Here is a 20,115-nt window from a genome sequence, read left to right on the forward strand (position 1 = left end):
CCGGGTCAATGCGGGACGCGGCGGCAGGGCGGGGGCAGAGCGGGGCCGGGTGAGAGCCGGGGGCGAGAGTGGGAAGCCGGGGCCTGCCGGGGGTAGGGGGGAAGAGGAGGGAGGCTGAGCTCCCCCAGCGGCCTGGAGGGGTCCTGTGGCGCTGCGGCTCCGAGTGGCCGGACCTGCCGGGCCTGCTCGCCGCGGGCGGGGGGAGCTGCGCCCCGGTGTCCCCAAGGATCCCGGGCGCGGGGGAAGGGCTCAGGCTGCACGTCCCGGAGGGGGAGAGTCGCTGCTGCGATCCTCGGGCGGGCTGCGTGATCGCTGCCCTCGCGAGCCTCCGGGTGCTGTGGCCCTGATCTGGGGGCGCTTGTAGAGTGACGCCGGGTCGCTCCGCTCTTGGGGTGAACGCAGGAGCCAGAGGAGGTTGTGGTAGAACCAGGTGAAAGGCTTTCGTGGGACCTGCTGTGGAACCAGGCTGGTTGCCCCTTGAGAGTTCAAGTGGCAGCCAGTTTCACTGAGGTGGTTCTTTTTCCATTTCCCTGGCGAGGGCATGAATGGCCTAGGTATGGGTTTGTTGTCACTGCGAAAAGCAAAAGTGATGTGTGTAAAAAGAGGGTCTAAGGTTCCCTTAAACTCAGCTGCGTAGTAACTTATTAACAGTTTATGTGTACCTAATATGTGCGAGAATATTCTGCCCATCTCCCACCCTGGAATCGTAAACATATCGTAAAGGAAAAGACCTCAGAAGCTCTTCTAGTCCATAGCCTCAGCCACACCCCCCCTTACTCAGGCAGGATTAAGTATGTCTGGATGATCCCTTGCCTGTGTTTGTCTAATGTATCATAAACCACCACCCCCCATAAGGATGTGAATTCTATCATCTCCCAGGATAACTTCTTTCAGTAATATGCTTTTAAAACCTAATGTCCAGCCCATATCTTATTTGCTGAAAACAAAGATGGCTATTTGTTCTGCCCTCAGTAGACACAGTGTGATCATTCTTTTTGTGGGAATCTTATAATGTACTTGAGAAGTCAGCCTTCAGTTAAACTAAGCATGTCTATTTCAACTTTTTCTCATGTTTTCTAAATTTCTTATCAGTTTTGTTGCTCTCTTCTGGGCGCTTTCCAATTTGTCTGCACATTCTGAAAGCATCCCCCAAACTGGACATGGTACTCCAACTACACCCTAACCAATGTCCAATAGAGCTGAACTGTCCCCTCCTGTTTTTTATGACACTTGTGTTAATTCATCCTAGAATAACACTTTCTTGTTTCACAACAGCATCACACTGTAAACTCTCATTCAGCTTGTGATCATCTATACCCCCCAGATTCTCTCTTAGTGTTGCTGCCTAGCCAGTTATTTCCTACTATATTTTTGTATTTGTGTGTTTGTTTTCCATCTGAATTACAGTACTTCACACATATTGTTACCGAATGTCATCTTATTGATTTCTGACCAATTCTCCAGTTTACTCTAGTCCTTGAAAGCATGTGCAGACCTTCCCAGCTTGGTGTTATTTTCAACTTTGTAAGTATGCTCTCCACTCCTTTATCTGAGTTGCTGATGAAAGTATTAAACAATACCAGAGAGGACAAATCTCAGAAGGACCTCATTTAAAAGAACTTTCCAGTTTTACAGTGAGCCGTGACACCTCCTCCTTGATCACCCACCTCTAGTAATTTCATCTAGAGCGTATTTCTACATGTTACTTAAAAGAATTTTTTGTGGGACTGCACCCTAGTGTAATCCGTGTGTGTGTGTGTGTGTGTGTGTGTGTATATCACCTGTGCTACTTTGTCCCAATTCAGTAGGTGTGGTACCCAGGCAAAGAAAGAAATTACGTTGGTTTGATGTGATTTGTTTTTAACAAATCCTTGGGGACTACTATTATCATGTTTTCTAGAGCTGAACAACATTCTTGTTGATTTCTTCCTCTAAGGATTTCAAAATACTTCATAAAATTTAACTAAAATCTTTCAGCATGCTTTTTTCGCCCCCCAAAATGAAGTTAAAGCATCTGTTTCACAACTCAGAGCAACATTGTACAGCAGCGTAGGGCAGGATGTGAGGAATACCCTGCCGATTTGGTGCTGCATGGGGGCTTAGGGTTTTCTGTCAAGCACTGAAGCATTATTCTATTCAAGTACTTGTTCTTGGTCGCTCACCGTAGTGTCTGAGTCCCTTCCTGAAGCATACTAAGTGATATGACTGGCATTTGTCATATAATTCATGGAAGATGCATATCTCAACTTCAGTAAGCAAAGAGCATGTTCTGTTGCATTCATCACTTCAAAAGTATTTTTATGTCCCAGTGCATGTCAAAATGCATTGTTGATTACCCTGTTCTTTGCTCTGTGGGAGTCTTGTTGCTGTAGGAATGTCATGAAAGTTGACCTCTGTGCACCTTAGATCACTGGAACTGAAAGCATAACATTTTCATTTACATTTCACTTTGGTTGGTTCGTCTGTTTTATATTTCATTAGTTGAGGTGTGTCAGTTTCACTCTGGTTACTAGTCTGTTTCACTTTCTGGTTCTCTTGCACTTGCATACAGCTGTTGGTTGAGTTCACAACATGTTAGAGGAAGGTTTAAATCCAGAAAAACACTTTCCACTGACATTTTTATAACATTGTCAGTAATTTTTCAGAGTTGGTTTTGTAGCTATTTGCACATTAATACATGAAGTCTTAGTTTTGGATCTAAAACTAGTTGGTGTCTCTTTAATCATCTGTGTAAAAATGTTCAAAATACAAATTGTTGTGTGATCTATTTTATGTATGAGGCATGGTGTGAAACACCATATGTTCTCTTTGAATTTTCTGCTAACTTTTTTTTTCTGAATGCTTTGCCATATTGGTCCATACAGGAAACCCTCGAGATATGCATGACCAAATTGCGTGTCTCAGGTAAATGCAATTGACGCCCCTGGCAGGAGGGGAAGCTGAGGGTCAGGCTGCCATCCCTGACATGAGCAGGGAAACCTGATTCTTGGCTGCTGCCCTGACAGGAGCAGTTTCCAGGCACTCAGAGTGGCGGGGAGCTAGGAAACAGGCAGCAGCCTGGCTCCAAGGGGTGGAGGGGATCTGGGAGTGAGGCTCCCCCCCATTCCTAGTTCCCCTCCACTGGCTGGAGCCAAGAAACTGACCAAGACTGCTACCCTGATCAGTTTCCTGGCTCTGCAAGGAGAAGGAAGCCAGTAGCCAGGCTGCTCCCTGGTTCCCAGCTCCCCAAGGCTTGTGGGACCCAAGAAATTGACCAGCTCAGGGCTGGTCAGTTTCCCAGGTTGTGCAAGTGGTGGGGAGACAGGAACCTGGCTGCACCCTGTTTACCAGCTTGCTGCCACTCTGGGAGCCAGGAAATTGACCAGCTCTGTTGGGCTGGTCAGTTTCCTGGCTCCTGCACGCCCAAGGGAACTGGGAACCAGGCTGTAGCCAGGTTCCCATCTCCCCTCAACTTGCGTGAAAATGTGAGTTACGTGGGGTGTGCAGGAATGCAACCTCTGCATAATTCGAGGGTTTACTGTACTTGCATGGTAGTACAGTGCTGCAGCTTTAGTAAAGCAGAATGCGTCTAAAATGATTAAAAGTAGCGTTGATTGCCACAGGAAGGGAATTGGGTAGGTTATTCAGCCCCTGAGCTTGCTGTCTTCTGGAGACAAAATGGGTTGCTAAGCTTAAAAAATCCATATGAAATATTTGTGGAGTATTTGTGACTTTTTCTTTTCCAGTGTTGTATTGAGGTGATTTTTCTCATGTGGAATTTACCAGCTGATGTTAGCACAGTGCATGAACAGCAGTGGAGTTGACTAAAAAGCAAAGTAAAGGAGACAGAGCATTATGGGTGAGTGAGTTGCTTTTGTTTAAAACTTAAATTATTATGAAGGTCTGAATGCATGTTGGAAAACAAATATCTGTCTTTTCTGTGTGACTGAGTATCAGGTGTATGTTAAGATCAGGGATTGCAGGCCAAAGCCTTGATCATTAGCATGAATCATCCCAGTAGTGTATTGTGCATCTCTACGTGACGTGTGTTTTGTGAGAGAGACGCCGTATAAAGGTTACAGCAGCGAAGGGTCCTGTGGCACCTTATAGACTAACAGAAAAGTTTTGAGCATGAGCTTTCGTGAGCACAGACTCACTTTATCGGATGAACACGGCTACCCCTCCGATACTTGACACCTATAAAGGTTGCCATTCATGATCACTCCACATTGTGCCACCTAAGCTGCCTTGCTTGGAAAGTGTGCACATAGTGGGTGATCAGCATCGTGTGGCAATAGTGTTTAAAAAGAAAAGCTGACTGAGGACAAAATGGTAAATTCTTACATAAATGTCATGAGGGCTTTAATGTCCACACACATGGAATTTCAGTGGCAGATATTTTCATTCCCATTATATGCTGTTTTGTACTATATAGCACAAAGCTTCTGAATCCCTACCTACTGAGCAAAATAAATCTTCTATGGAATGGTGGTAGGTTTGGGTTGTCTCACTGCTGATAATACTGAATTGCTTTATGATAGAGGTACTTTAACAGTTAGTGCCTGGAAATAACTTATCCAGGGAAAAGCAAGGTAATGCTCTCCGAGCAAATCATTCGCAGCAGAGCAAAATCTAAGCAACAGATGTTTTCCTCTTCCTTTCATCGTCTGCCATCCATCTACACTTACAGTGGATCCAAGGAAGAGTTAATTGCAGTGGATAGGGTCAGCAGGGGGAAGGCAGATTCTTGGGGTTTCCACGCTGTGGAAGGCAAATAAATGAGCTTGAGCTGACCTTTCTGTTGGTAATAGAAAACAGTTAATTATTTATGCCTTATTGGAAAACTCAGACACCAGTAAACCGATTTTGACTTCATTTATACTAGCTTGATTGCATCTCAGGAAATGTGGGAAAAAAATTCTAGGCAGGTTTTTGTTTGTGCGTGCGTGCGTGCGTGCGTGTGTGTGTGTATTTTTTTCCCCCCGTGGGGAGTGTTATAGCCTTTCTTTATCCTGCAAACAAGACCACCATCACCTAAGTCCTTCATGTTTTTCATTAGGAGATCTCTGAGTGCTTTACGAAGGAGCTCAGTATCATTTCTCCATTTTTACAATTAGGGAAACCAAGGCACAAGGAAGGTAAGAGACAGAGCCAGGACTAGAATCTGGATTGCCTGCGTTCCAGTCCATTGCTTTAACACCTAGCTAGAACACATGGTCTTGACATGAGTTGTAAAGTTGACTTCAGTGGAACTATTCGTGTGTGTAAGTTTTCAATATTGGTTTTGAATGAGGCAGTGCCATGTCCTTTGTTAGATTAGCTGTATTCAGCGGTCAAAACAGCTAACTGCTTTTTGGTTGAGTTCAGCTGCAGTGAAAACTTGCCATTGCTCATCTTTGTCCCCAGCCTCTAGTTGGGAGAAGCAATCCAGACTCTTTCAAAGATTGGCATGGCAGCATTACCTTTAAAAAGACAAAATCCTGGAACAAACAGCTTGTCCTCAGACTTTAAAAAGGAAAATAATTCTTAGCACTTCTTTATTGTTCAACATCTTCAAAGCACTAAGTCACTATAGACTTGTGTCCTGGTCTGTTAGATCACTAGTCTTTCTGGATTTCTCCTCGTACAAGATAACATTATAGACTACATGTTAGGACACTGGGGCTCTATTGAGCCTTTTTGCAGCCTTAACTTTATGAAACAGTTTCTTTTTATCATAAATATTATGAAATGTTCAGAGCCATGGGTAGGAAATTAGAAGAAATGAGCAAACTTCTGTCTGGAGTACATGAAGAGTGCCAGTCACCATGGTATCGAGGCAATGAGTAATTGCTGGTCGACATTTGATACTATTCCGTAAAGGTCAGCAAACCACTATACACAAAGCCCTTTGATTTGGCATATAAAGAGCCTCTGCTTTCGTATTTTCCATGTTACCTTGCTTCATGTGGTGCATGAATACCCAAGTGACCTGCGTCTTTGAACTGCGTTAGGGGACTGCAAAACTGAACTAGTGAGAATTTTTTTTTTAATGGCTGGCTGAGCAAGTTCTTCATGTGTTTTTGCTGTTAATTCATTGTACAGTCTTAGTGTCCTAATCAAAAGCCCGTGTCTTTCGACCCTTCTTCTATGCCTGAGTAGCAGTCCCAGTTTAGCACCTTTGGAAATGGTCAGATGAAAAAGGCTGTTGTTGTTTTTCAGACTAAAACTTGCTGTGAATGAAGCACTGGATCAGTGAGATATATGTAAGATAAGTAGTTTAAGTTAGAACCTGTACCCTACAGTTCTGATCTAGGTTATGCCAGTGCTCTGACTGTGTGGAAGTCACGCACCTTTGTGCCTTAGCTTCCTCTTCTGTAAAATGGAGATAACAGCTGCCTTAGGAGAGCATTATGAGGATTCATTAATGTTCGTGAAGTATTCTGCAATCCTTTGTTAAAGAGGAGCTATGCAAGCGCAAGGTATTATGATGACCATAGCAGATCACATGTAATTTAGGATTTTGTAGTTTTGTGTTGGGCATGGTTATATTAATTTATTTGGAATTCTATATACTGTCTTGTGTATTTAAATAATAGCTTTCTCCAGGTGTGTAGTAACAATTTATGCAGACTAGTGATTGTACTATTTACATCGTTCCATTCATTCTGACATGTCCAGGTACATTTTAAGAACTGCAAGCAAACAGAGCAGGCAGGATTTTAATTTGTGTGTCTTTAAAATGTCCCTGTTGTGTAAACTTCATGGAACTCAGTGTATTCCTGGTGAAGAGATGAAGGGCTGCGTTGTCTCAAGCAGGATTCAAACCTGTTGATGGGGAAAGTATAGGAAGTGTTCATGGTTGCTGTTTTAAGATCAGTGAGCAGCTCTGTTCTGCTGTGAAGCACTGTCTTGAGGAAGCACTTGGAAGTACTGCTGGATGCTTGTGCTTGGAGGAGTGAAATGTATAGTGGTTTGCTCTCTTTACTTCAGAGCTATCCTTAGCTTTTTAAAAAAGTCTGTTATTTAAGGAAGTAGCAAAAGACTCACTGGTGCCTTCTGGAGATGAGTTGCTGAGCACTGGATTGTGGATATTGTCTGATGTTTTTCTGCATTGACCACAGAATTCCAAGAAGGGAACATGGATCAACCCAGCGGAAGGAGTTTCATGCAAGTTCTTTGTGAGAAATACAGCCCTGAGAACTTCCCATATCGTCGGGGCCCTGGAATGGGGGTGCACGTTCCAGCAACGCCGCAGGGTTCACCTATGAAAGGTAGGGTTCCTGCTGCATCTGTTTAGACAGGGGCTCAACGGCAGGATTATTTCATCCCATAGCTGAGGCAGCTCTCAACCTTTTTCTTTCCAAGGCCCTGCCACAACATGTTATAAAAACTTCATGGCTCTGCTGTACCATGACAATTGTTTTTCTCTATATAAAAACCAGGGCTGGCATTAGGGGGAAGTAAACAGGGCAGTTGCCTGGGGTCCCACACCAAAGGGACCACCGCAAGGCTCAGTTGCTCCGGCTTTGGCTTCAATTCCAGGTGGTGGGACTTGGTGTCCCACACTTCAGGGCCATATGGCAGGGCTTCAGCTTTCAGACCTGAGGTCTAATGAGTCTAATGCTGGCCATGTTTGATACATCCCTTGAAACCTGCTCATGTGCCCCCACCCTGGGGGGTCCTGGACTCCTGACTGAAAACAATCCTACCGAATCACCAAACAAATAATTACAATTGTTTTGCTGTATGGCTTGTATCACTATTTAATATGTATACTGCAGTAGGGCCCATAATCCCCAGTTAGGACTGGAGCACCATACGGACACGTGCTATTAGCCTAGCATTGTCCAGAGCAGCAACTTCAAATTGAAATGGTTTGCAGAACTGGATCAAAAGTGCTAGGGCATGTGTCTAGGCATGAAACAGGGAGCTTAGAACTAACTTTGGGAATATTACTTCTCCATTTCCTCATCTGAAATGTGAAATCCCGCGAAGAGGCTGGCTAATGCTCTTAATTACGGGCAAGAGGGTAGGTGCTGAAAAATTACTTTGCTTCTCCCCAACCCAGTCTCTGGCCAGTTTGAAAGACTTCTGGCTCAAGATTTTCCTGCCAATAAAGACAAGCCCTGAGGTCCAGGGGGAGAAACTCTGTCCAGCTTGTCCCCATTTCAGTAATTCCGTAGTGACTATGGCACAGGTGTCTTAACAAACACCTAAAATTGCTCTAGATTGCAGCCAGCACAGCTGTTCTGTACTTGTTTCGCCCAATCCAGTAATATGCTGAGTGCCTTCAGCTCTGATGTGAAGTCTGTAGCAGTTGAGAGTGTTTAGAACATCAGAAGTTTGGACCTGTGGTCAAGCAGAATTGCAATGGCTTCAGTCCTTTATGCCATGCTAGGTTGCTTTCCTGTTTACCTTGGGATGCCTGTTGGATGCAAACAGTTGAGCTACTGAGACGAATTGTGCAAACACTTCTTTTTCTTGCCTTCTGATATAGGATACCATACATAACCTTCCATAGCTCTTAGGATTCATAAGATAAAAAACCCTATTTCCAAAGGCTGTAGGGAGAACTGGGTTAGCTTTACAACTTTTTATCTGATCTTTCAGTTTTCATTGCCTTTTTATTCAAGCCAGCTCATGGTTTAGCAAATCAGAGCCATCACTTGTTATTGTGACTGTAGTTTAAACTCCCAGCAGGTTGGTTGTATGATAGGCAGCACCAGATCAGGGGGGAGGGGAAGAAGGAGATAGACTGGGTGGAAATGACAATAACTGGGTTTGACAGAAGAGAGCAAAAGTGAGAGAATTCAGTCGAGGACAAAATGTACAATATGCCACTCAAAGTTAACCTTAGTAAAGAATCACCTTAACAAAGTTTTCAGTGCGTTCTCTAATTAGGTTGATTACTACCAAAGCTAACAAGAGGGTCCTAGTCCATATGTTCTCGTCACCCCCATAGAACTTAAAAATAAATAATACCAAAAGTGCAGCTGTGTAATTTAATATAATTTACCATCAATGAACTAAGCAATGTCAAAACTCAAATTTCTCTCCAGTAATGTGTAACTGTCCAGTAATTGACAAATACCAGGAAGAAGAGGGGAATAGGAGAAAGAGCTTTTTATAAAGATGATCTCTTATTTTGTAGGCATTAGCAGTAGAGGTCAAAGTGCTTTACCGGGAAAGTTATGAAAAGTTATATTGTGTTTGACATTTGTAATTATGAGATGTTTCACCACATGCTGAATTTCCATTTTGAAATAGCCTATTATAAACTAAACCTTTTTTTGAGAGAATTCTTGGCAGTGGAAATTCCACCACAAGAAGCAGCCGAGCTTAAGCAGCCAAGTCACAACACAGAACTAAAAGTCAGTTTCTGTTCCTTACTCTGTTTCTAACCTTTGTGTCTTAGGCCATATCACTCATGGCCTGATTTATTTGAAGTCCTAGGGAGCTACAGTTAAAATGAATTGCAATGGGATGTTTTGGGTACTCATTATACAAGATACTTAGACTGTGGGTCTTTTTATTATGTCTGTTTCCCTGTTGATGGAAATAGGCATGATTGCTGCATTACAGTGAGCTTCTATTAAGCAAAAGAACTCTCGTGTAAAATTTAAGACCAGGTTAAATTGAGTAAGGTTATATAGCAACCGAGCTTTTTCCAAACCCAAAAAAAAAAAAACCTAAGCTCACTAAAAGTGTTACTTTTGAATTTTTTTGGGGGGGGTAAAAATTTCAGTGGAAGCCATTTTTAAACAAATATTCTTTTGGCATGTTTGCCACTTGAATCTTTCACCCTTATATTTCAAAAAATTAGAAATTGACTTCAAACTAAAATTTTTAATTTTCAATGTTTTTCAGAATTTTCAATATTTTTAATGCTAGGTCTGAGAAAATGCAAACAGTAACCAAACAACATAAATAGTGAAATTATTTCATATGCTTATAAGTTATCCACCATTTTATCCATCTAAAATAGAGTTGGTAATACAGCTATCTGTTTTAAAATGGATGATTTTAACCTGACTTGGTTGGAAGATGTAAATAGCTTTATAAATATCCAGTTATTTATTTATCCCTTCCTTTTGCTGGATTTTATGCTCCGTTTGTGCTCTTGACTGAGGCAAAGAGGTGATCTTAAGTACCTGGTAAAAGATGAGGCTGATTGGAAGGCATCTTGTTGTTTCTCCCTGGTTTCAGATCGTCTCAACCTTCCGAGTGTGTTGGTGTTGAACAGCTGTGGAATAACCTGCGCGGGAGAGGAGAATGAAATCGCTGCCTTCTGTGCTCATGTGTCTGAGCTGGATCTCTCTGACAACAAACTTGACGACTGGCACGAGGTAAAGCGATCATGCCTCTACTTTGCAAAATTGCAGCAATAACTGCTGCTGTTGCTTTCTTTATATTGCTAGACATGAGAGCTTCTCGATTGTTCCAAAGCAGGTAAATGTGCCCGTTTTAGAGTGTTGTAACTCACATTTGAAGATCATGTTCGTTGCTTTGTAGCCATGTAAGTAAATAAACTTGATCTCTCTGATATATTTAGGGTGTGTCTACATTAGAAACACTACAGCAGCAACATAGACACAGCAATAGGAGAGATTTTTCTGACGATATACAAAGAGACAGTAGCTATGTTAACAGAAGCTGTGTCTTTGTTGAGATTTAGGTCAGCTTAATTACATCCCACGGGGCATGACACTTTTTTATAGATCTGAGTGATATAGTTACGCTAACCTGACTTCATAGCGTAGATCAGCTCTCAGGTATTTAACTTAATTTCTGTAGTAATTTATGTACTTGTCCTGCAGGTGAGAAATATACATTCCTTCTGTGCAAAGCATTGGTACAATTATTCCATGCATCAACGAGTTAATGAGCAATATAGATTCCTAATAGAAGGAGCGCAGTCAAGAGGGTTTGAGCAGAGGACTGGTTTCTGAGAAATTGAGTCTCATTCCCAGTTCTGCCATTGATTCTGTATGACTCACTAAAGTTTGTAATTCTCTCGTGCTGTAGATTTTTCATCTTCAGAAATGGGTTAATAATACTTGTGTACTTCACAAGGGGTCTTAGGAGGTTCAATTAATTAATGCTTGTAAAGAACTTCAAGGTGCTTGGATGAAGTGCACAATATAAATGCAATACAGTAGTAGTAGAATAATTAGCCAACATGAAACTACGTTGTGTCCTCACCTCCACCAGCTTTGCTTTTATCTCACTGTTTATTCCTGGGAATTGACAGGAAAAAAAGGAACTGAAACCTAATCTTACTTTTAAAAAAAAACCTTGCTATTTCCTAATTGCTAAATAACAAGTGGATGTAGTATTGATGTAAGTCTTTTGACACCAGAACAGATCTTCTTGGCCAGAGACAGCATAAGCTTTCCCATACAACTTTTTTGCTCAACGCTTACCACTTTTCCATGCATTGGAGAGGAAGCCGAGTTAGTCTTTATCTTCAAAAACCAAAGTCCTGCGGCTCCTTATAGACTAACAGATAATTTGGAGAATAAGCTTTCGTGGGCAAAGACCCACTTCACCAGATGCATGAGTTGGGGGACGGTTTCAGAGGAGGGTATAAAGAAGGAGTCTCAGTCAAGGGGAGGGCCAGAGTTGACAAGGTCTGTTCAGTCAGGGAGGATGTGGCCCATTATCAGCAGCTAATGTGGAGGTGTGACCTTCAAGAGCGCAGAAACTGCTTTTGTAATCGGCCAGCCACTCCCAGTCTTTGTTCAATCCTTGGTTGATGGAGTCAAATTTGCAAATGAATTGCAGCTCTGAAGTCCCTCTTTGGAGTTTATTTTTGAAGTTTTTTTGTTGTACAACTGCTACTTTTAAATCTGTTACTGAGCGTCCAGGTAGATTGAAGTGGTGTTCTGCAGGTTTTTATACGTTACTGTTCCTGATGTCAAATTTATGTCCATTTATTCTTTTATGTAGAGACTGTCACTAGCACTTAGAGACTGTCACTAACATTTTCCATGGGTTAGGATAGGAGTTTGGCCTTGTTCAGATTCTATGGCAGCTGTCAACGTAGGAGTCCATTTGTGCAAGCTGTGAGGATGGTCTTGCAGTGAAGACACATGTTGACTAGCAACAGGAGAGAGTTCCAGTAGCTCATTTTATGTTGGGCCCTGAAAAGTCCACCAGTTGGTACCTTAGTTTCTGTCAATCTGATCTGTTTTGGTGCTTATTAGTGCTTAATATATTGTTGATGCATTAATATTATATTATATTTTATTTTATTATAAATTATCATATTAATATATTAATAGAGTCGGCACCCTTGATACATATGCCCTGGCTGTCCTCTCTTTTCCTAAGCATTCACCATAACTCCAAGCTATGCATGTACAGTGAACCCTCGAGTTTGTGGGGGTTGCATTCCTGCAACCCCCTCATAATTAAAATGTTTGTACAAGTCAGAGGGGTGACAGGAACCAGCCTGCAGCCTCGTTCCTAGCTCCCTAGGCTTGCAGGAGCCAGAAAACAGGGCTGGTCAGTTTTCTTGCTCCCTGAGGGCTGGTGAGCCGAAAACCAGAGAGCAGCCTGGTTCCCAGCTCCCCACTGCTTGCAGGACCCAGGAAGCTGACCAGCTCATAGCTGGTCAATTTCCCAGTTCCGGCCAGTGCAGGGCAGCTGGGAACCAGGCTGCTGCTTGGCTTGGCCTATGAGGGTTGGTCAGTTTCCTGCCTTCCCACAACTGTGTGGCTGTCAGCCTTCCTGCAGCTCTAGGCAGGCTAAATGCTTTCTTCCTGCCTTCACCCAGCGGCAGTGCTGTCAGGCTGAAAGCCGTGCCTCTGGGGGAAGACAGGCTGACAGCCACAGAGCAGCTTCAAGTTGTGCTTAACTCTCATTAAAGCGAATTGTGCGCCACTTGATGCCATTCATTGCGAGGGTTTAATGTACACCCCTTATACAGGCTAACTGAATAGCCAATCCCAAGCACTGTTACATTTATGTTTACATTGAATTATAATCTTTCGACTTCAGCATCATGTCAGTAAGAACGCTGGAGCTTTCACAGATTAGTGGAATCTAATAAGGAATCCATTGTGCATGTACAAAGAAATTCTATCAGCCTTTTGTGGTAGGCAAAGTTGTGTGGTCTCTGACTGGTGGGGAACAAGGGAAAAACTAAGCAACCAACCTGTGTAACAATCGTACACTCAAGGGACATGCTCTTGCCTCTCTGTGCCCAGAGAAAGGTCCAGCAGCCTTCTAAGATGCTGGCTTCTGTGTCTTGCTATTTCTTAGGCTGGTGTTGAGATGGATTTTCTGATCCCTCCCAAGAGATTTGCTTTCCCTTATCAAGCTGCCTTGAGAGTGTAATTAAATGAACTATTGAGGTGAATGTGCAATTAGCCAATCAATTGAGATCAGTGAATAGCGTGAGTATGAATTACAGATGGCTATCTAGAAGCCTTATTTTTTTTATCCATATAATTTCTTTGGCTCATGATCCTGCTGGAGGATCCCTTTCTTCAAGATGGAATATTTATTGAATGAGGTCTGATTACCTCCTGATACATTTCTTTCTCTTGTTTTCTTTTCTCCCCCACTAGGTCAGTAAAATTGTGTCAAATGTTCCCCACTTGGAGTTTCTAAACCTGAGTTCCAACCCTCTGCATTTGTCGGTTTTAGAGAGAACATGTGCTGGGTCTTTCGCTGGTGTTCGCAAACTGGTGCTAAACAACAGCAAAGCTTCCTGGGAAACAGTCCATACAATACTGCAGGAATTACCAGAGTAAGCAAGGGAAGCATGGTATGGAAGACGCACCCAGTGCATGTGGACAAAGCTAATAGCTGGAAAAATTACTGGGGAGAGTGGGGGTGAGTGGGCTTAGCAAAGGAATGGGATTTAGTGTCTTTGGGGCTTGGAAGGGTTTAACTCTTGCCATTGGGCAAACTAAATGTTTTATTGCATTTCTGTAGCGGGGCTTGCCTCGCACTTTGCATGGGTGCCTAGAAATATTGAATAAATCTAAATATCATTGTACATTTATCAATTATGGCCTTGATGAATTCAGCATGTGACATGCTTTTCCACTGAGCCACTACTTAATGAATGGCAGTGCACTGTACTAATGGCTTTTAGATGGGATATAAATCTGAGGTCCTGGTCAATTGTCATTAAAGTTCTCAGCGCATTTTTTTGTATGTTAATCTCTGGGTCCTGTCCAGTTTCCACCTTAGTAGTGGCATTCTGCCTCCCTGAAATGCCTTTGCAATTTAAATTGGATGCCAGTTTCCTCTTCATGCAAATCTGGAAAGATATCTATTATTACAGCATACTGCTTAACCAGTGCACCCTTAATTGAGACAGTCACTTTGTTCCCAGGGAGCCAATTTAGCCTACTGATAGCTAATAGTAATGATTGCTGCTTAAATGGGACAATGGTAGCATAAATTCTGTTTAATAGAGACACGTTCAGCCATTGCCAAGTCTGGGAAAGGTTTAATCAGATGTGAAATTCTGAGTTCCAGTCTTCCTATAGAAAGATGCTAAATATTAAAAGAAAAAAAAATCCAGTGACTATCATTTTTATTCCCATTTCTTAAGTGCAGTGTTTCATTTTGAATGTCTTCAGTCTAGTTCTTATTTGGGATGCCAGGCTGTTTATCAGAGGTTTTTTCTCAGTTAAAAATATTTACCTGTAATAATATTTGTCATGCCTTGTTGAAAGCAGTTTGATAAGATCACTGTCATCTGATGATTGCACACCACCTTTCACCTTAAAAATGGTTACATAAGTGGTTGATGACTGTTGGTCAGGAGCTGGGGGAGACAGTGTAGGAATACACTTGAATGTTTTTGGTGTTCATTTTAAATCTAGTGTATAACCAGCCCCACTGGAGAGATTCAAATGTTGTCTACCTGATTATTAGAGCACCCACAATTACGTGTTTTTGTTTCTACCAGTGGTGCACATTCACACATGCCTCGGTGCACATAAAAATTATTCTGCCCTTAGGTGGAAAAAGTGTGCTGATGGATAGACAAAACAGAGTGTCTGACTCCAGTGATTCTGATGAGTATGTCCATAAATATAAAATACCTGAATGCATTTTCAGCCTCCACTTGTGCATCCATGGCCTTGTAGGTGCAAACATTGTTAAAAACTCAGCATGCTTCTTCAAGCACTAAAGACAGTGGTGTTTTCACTCGTAACACCAATTCAGTAGCCTTCAGTCTTGGCCAGCACATGTTGTTGGCTATAAACTCTTAGCATTTCTTTATGTGCATGTTTTAGTTTTTCAATTAGTTTTCTTCCAACATTTATTCCAAGGAGTTGTTAGAACTTATAATGGGTACTGGCACCTGTGAAGCACACAGCCACAAATGGTGTCTAAACAGAGGCCTGGCTGAAAATGTCCTTCAATGTGAGGCAATTTGACAACGGTCTGGCTGAAAGATGCTTGAGGAGGTCCTAGCTGCACTGGGTTTTCAGAGAGTGCTGATGCTCTTCGTATTTAAGTATTGCCTCAGAACTGTGTATACAGAGGCCTCAAGACCTTTGAACAAGAAGCCTTCAAGTAACAGCATGTTTCTTTCTGTGTGCAGCTTAGAAGAGCTCTTCCTGTGCCTTAATGACTATGAAACAGTGTCTTCTTCTCCAGTTTGCTGTCAGTCTCTCAAGTTACTCCACATAACTGACAATAATCTTCAAGACTGGACTGAAATTCGAAAGCTAGGAATTATGTTTCCATCACTGGACACTCTAGTCCTGGCCAATAATAACCTGACAACCATTGAAGAGTCAAATGAATCTTTGGCGAGGCTGTTTCCAAACCTGCGATCTATCAGTTTGCACCGATCAGGTGAGGTACTGAAATCAGCACCCTGTGTAAATGATAGTGCTGGATTTAAACTGCAAATTGAATCCTGTGCTTTAACGGGGTAAGAAGTAGTATGTTGTTTTCAATAGTGGCTCTACATGTTTGCGAGAAATGGGCATTTTGCAATCAAGTTTGCTTCCTGCTGGATATTTGTGTATTAGGTAGATGAGAGAAGGGGAGAAAGCACAGCCTGTTACTTAGAGGTAGTATAAAATTATTAGACATACTAGTGGCTAGGTATGTAAAATTTCATTGCAACGGCGTGTGGTCACAGAAATCCCCTTGGATGTTTCAGAGCCTTCATTATTGTTAGTACGTTTTTTCCTCCTTGGATTGTGTCATGGCCCATCCCTAGCTATAACTGTTTGAGCAGGGGTTCTAAAATATTCCTGTCAAGGCAGTGAAGATGGACCATAGGAGATTTCATGCATCTTACCTGCCAATCAGGAATTGATTGACAAATTTCCAATTTTGAAAAGCATTCAGTTGAGCTTCCTGCAGTATTTTTGCCATTTGGATGCAATTTTGTGGATTAATAGATAGGTGTGTTGTGTATTTTTTTGACGAACAGAGATCATGATGAACTCATTACATGTGACCTAAGATTTAGGAGTACCATTGTAGTTACATTTCCTAATGTTGCTGAACTTAAAACCCACAAACAAATGCCGGCCTGGTAACTTGAGAAACAATGAAGAGGAGACAAATTTACCGACCCATTTCTTTTTCTTTTGGCTTTCCTTGCCACTTCTGTCACTTTGTAACTCTAAATAATAGTTAGTGTGGACCTGCTGCTGTCATTCATTCCCAAATGCACAAGATTCACCTCAAAAGTTGAGCTTGTATCCAAATGATGGACTTGGATGAGGACAAACCCTTGATGGTGGTAATGAAAAATACAGGCTTGTTATGGAGTCCAAGGGCTGGCAGGCATTCTGTGCCCTCCAAGCAACATGCTTTCAGGAAACATTAGTGTAGATTGCAATGTTGGTGACTGAGTAGCCAGTTCAAATTCTGGAGCTAGGCTGCAGTTTAACAGCCCTCTAGAGGCCAGTGTCCACTTACACATGCAAACATTCGTGTGTGTCTTACTGGAGATACACAGAGGATCAAGTAAAACAAAACCCATCAGCTGTGTTCAGATGTTAAATTCTTTCACTGCAGATATGGAAGATGGTACATGAGATGCTTTGACTGAGGTCTCCTTTCAAATCTGCCTCCGAGATTTTTCTATTCCGGAAGCTGAGAACCAACCGGCATAGCAATGAACACAATCTGAACCTCCAGGCCCCAATGATAGGAAGCTGTGGGACAGAACTTAAGTGCTAAATGACTTTTGGCTTCCGTTCCCCAGATGTGCATGGTTGATGAACTGAACTGGGAGAACCTAAGGATAAAGTGCTATGTTTAAAAAAAAAAAAAAAAAAAAAGGGGGGGGGGGGCAGGGGGAGAGAGTTCATTAACAGCTGTTTTTCTCGTGTGTGCTTGAGCCTCTCATTCTAAAGTGCCTTACCCTGTATTTCCTGGTGAGCTTTTATTCCTGTGTGGCTGCCTGATGATCACCACCTGTCATGGGCCCTTTTCTTCTCCCTACCTTATAAGAATCAGTGCATGTTAGACTCTCTAGTATAGATCCACTTCATACATTATTGTTGATGGTGGTTTATTATGCAGACACATGGAGGAACTGAAGTGCTAATAAAACCCCTTTCACAGGAATCCACGTGCTATACAATACAAGCACCAAGCGTTGCTAGGTGCCATATATTAAAACTGGAGCTAACTACAGAAAAGAAACCTTTCAAGTCAGACTTGAAAAATGTTCAATCACTGTGAGAACTGTCCTGTGGATAGTAGTTTTGCTAGGATAGAGCCAAATGCTCCAGCCTCCCAGAGGCAAGGCAGCACACTGATGGTCTGAGGAGCCCCAAGGTGAACAGACAATAGAAAGCCCAATGAGGCTTTGAATATGAACTAAATTACATGTGTAGTGGGGACCTTCAGGTACAGTGAGTTCTTGAAAACCAATTATTTTAGATCTTCTCTACAATTACTGGAGTTGCAAAAGTAACTGTCTACATAAAGGTGGTATCAGACGAAATTCACCACTGTGTTTTGGATGGCTTTGGTAACTGATTAGTTGAATTGAGAATGCTGTTGGAAAGACAACGAGAGGTCCTGTGGCGCCTTACAGACTAACAGATTTTTTGGAGCATAAGCTTTCATGGGCAAAGACTGGCTTCAAAGTCTAAAAGGTGCCACAGGACTTCTCATTGTTTTTGCAGATACAGACTCACACGGCTACCCGTCTAATACTGTTAGAAAGAATGATTCCACAGTTCACTGCTGTACTAACAAGAGCATGTCCCAAAATTATGGCTGCTGCTACAAGAGCCCATATATTTCAATTTTTGGAGGATGAATAATTGATAGTGGTGTGGTCTTATCCACACCCTAATGTAAGTGAATTAAAGCAATGGGCCATACACTTTGGGTTTATTACTCTTTCCTCTGCCTATTTTACATCATTTTTAAGCCTTGTCGCCCCATATCCTAATGTAATACCCACTGTTCCTGCCTTGGCAGCTACTGTTGTTAGTTGATATTATTGAGACTTATGCATATTAAATATTGATGAGCATGGTCCTCATTTTACTGGCTGCTGTCGTTTAGCAGAGGTTTCCCGTGATTTAAAGGGGATTGGTTTTCACAGGAGTTGTCCTGGAACATCTCAGTATGAGATGATGGAAGTTCAAGCAGATTTTCTTGTCGGAGTGGACACCTCCAGCAGTATAAAATTGCCTCTTAGCTATTCATTTTCTCTCAGTACCATTTAGACCTGCAAAGATCAGGTTCTCTGCAATAGTTTAATTTGAAGATGACTGTGATCCACTTACCTATCGTTCATTCTCTACTATGACCACCAGGGTAGTAGAGCTCACAAGCTCTTACTTATGTCCCAGAGTGTGTGGTATGCACACATGACTGACTTCATTACCCAATGAATGTATTTTAATTGCAACTTAACTTGACAAGGCTATTACACTTCCCATGGAAGAAGGGGACAGTATCTCTCTTCAGTGCGTCCCATAATTCTGGTCTGAATGATCACTCAACTCTCAGACCACTACAGTTCCTGGAACAATAGACATGTCTGACCTTGACTTGGGTTTGCTTAAGTCAGCCTTTAGCTTTCATTTGAACTGATATTTTTAGGGATACTGATTTCCTTTTATCTGTTACAGTGGTGAAAACCTCTGACCAATTACTAACTAAAATGTCTAATACTTGCTATGTTAGACAACAGCTAGACTGTGCATATATCCTGTGTAACCATCAATCTTCTGCCACATCAGAGGTATTTTTGAACACCTAATCAAATAGATTACCACCTGACCCCTGGCTTTCTTCACAACTTTGCTTCAATTCTCGGAACGTACCACAGATCTGCAGAAAGATGGCTTGGGTGAATGTTTTCATGAAAAGGCAAGGTGGCTTATGGGAATAGAGTATTTGCTGGTCCTGAGTTCAAATTCAGGCCTAGCGTGGTAGTCCTGGAAAGGACTTCAGCAGTACTTAATCAGAGTCCTTTTCATCAAAACAGCCATTATAAGTGATGCTAATTGTTCAGCAAAGGTGCCAAGGACTGAATAAGGTGCTGAACTTCCCTGTCAGATTGGGTAGGACAGCATAGGTGAGCAAAGGCTGCTCCTTCATATGCATTCAAAAAGGAATTCAGTTTTCAGCATTTCACTAGCAATGCACTAACTTGTCAAACAAACTGAGGTGGTCGTTCTCTATTGAGAGATCCACGAAATAGTGTTATGGTCAACTCATAAGTTAAATAACACGTTGATAAAATGAGCAGATTGGCTACACCTGTCATGATGTTTGCCTTTAGGTGGTATTCTTTGCTGTACAGTGTATGCTCTGTATGGATGTGCATTTTAAACAACTCATTTCTTAAAGCAGGTCTGCATTGCTGGGAAGACATTGACAAACTAAATTCTTTCCCCAAGCTTGAGGAAGTCAAATTACTAGGAATCCCTCTTCTGCAGTCCTACACCACTGAAGAGCGCAGGAAGCTGTTAATAGCCAGGTCTGGTGATTCAGTTGGCTCTGCTCAATAAAACATACTGCACGATTGCATGATTTGAGATGAGATAGTCAATTTCTGGATGAAAAACATGTGTTGGGATACTGCTGATTGGTGTGGTATGGATGCATGTTGATGTTAGCTGCAGAGGGACTTGGCACTTGTGCAGAATGAGAAGGGGACAATGAAGTAGCAACAGGCTAAATAAA

General features: G+C 42.2%; 1 protein-coding gene across 3 annotated transcripts in view; it reads left to right on the forward strand.

Annotated features, from left to right (window-relative positions):
* Positions 1–20,115, forward strand: part of TBCEL (tubulin folding cofactor E like) — a 31,094-nt gene that overhangs the window by 167 nt on the left and 10,812 nt on the right. Inside the window, exons 1-7 of one of the 3 annotated variants that reach the window (XM_074976843.1) lie at positions 32–49; positions 3,726–3,838; positions 7,083–7,232; positions 10,168–10,307; positions 13,536–13,717; positions 15,536–15,792; positions 19,783–19,909. In XM_074976843.1, the coding sequence (XP_074832944.1) occupies positions 3,835–3,838; positions 7,083–7,232; positions 10,168–10,307; positions 13,536–13,717; positions 15,536–15,792; positions 19,783–19,909 (860 nt within the window). In that variant the 5' untranslated portion in view covers positions 32–49; positions 3,726–3,834. Of the gene's footprint in view, positions 1–31; positions 50–125; positions 555–3,725; positions 3,839–7,082; positions 7,233–10,167; positions 10,308–13,535; positions 13,718–15,535; positions 15,793–19,782; positions 19,910–20,115 lie in introns of those variants that run through there. The other 2 variants (XM_074976842.1, XM_074976844.1) reach the window with 2 other exon arrangements.

The sequence above is a fragment of the Carettochelys insculpta genome, chromosome 25 (assembly GCF_033958435.1).
Source record: "Carettochelys insculpta isolate YL-2023 chromosome 25, ASM3395843v1, whole genome shotgun sequence".
Classification (NCBI taxonomy): domain Eukaryota; kingdom Metazoa; phylum Chordata; order Testudines; family Carettochelyidae; genus Carettochelys; species Carettochelys insculpta.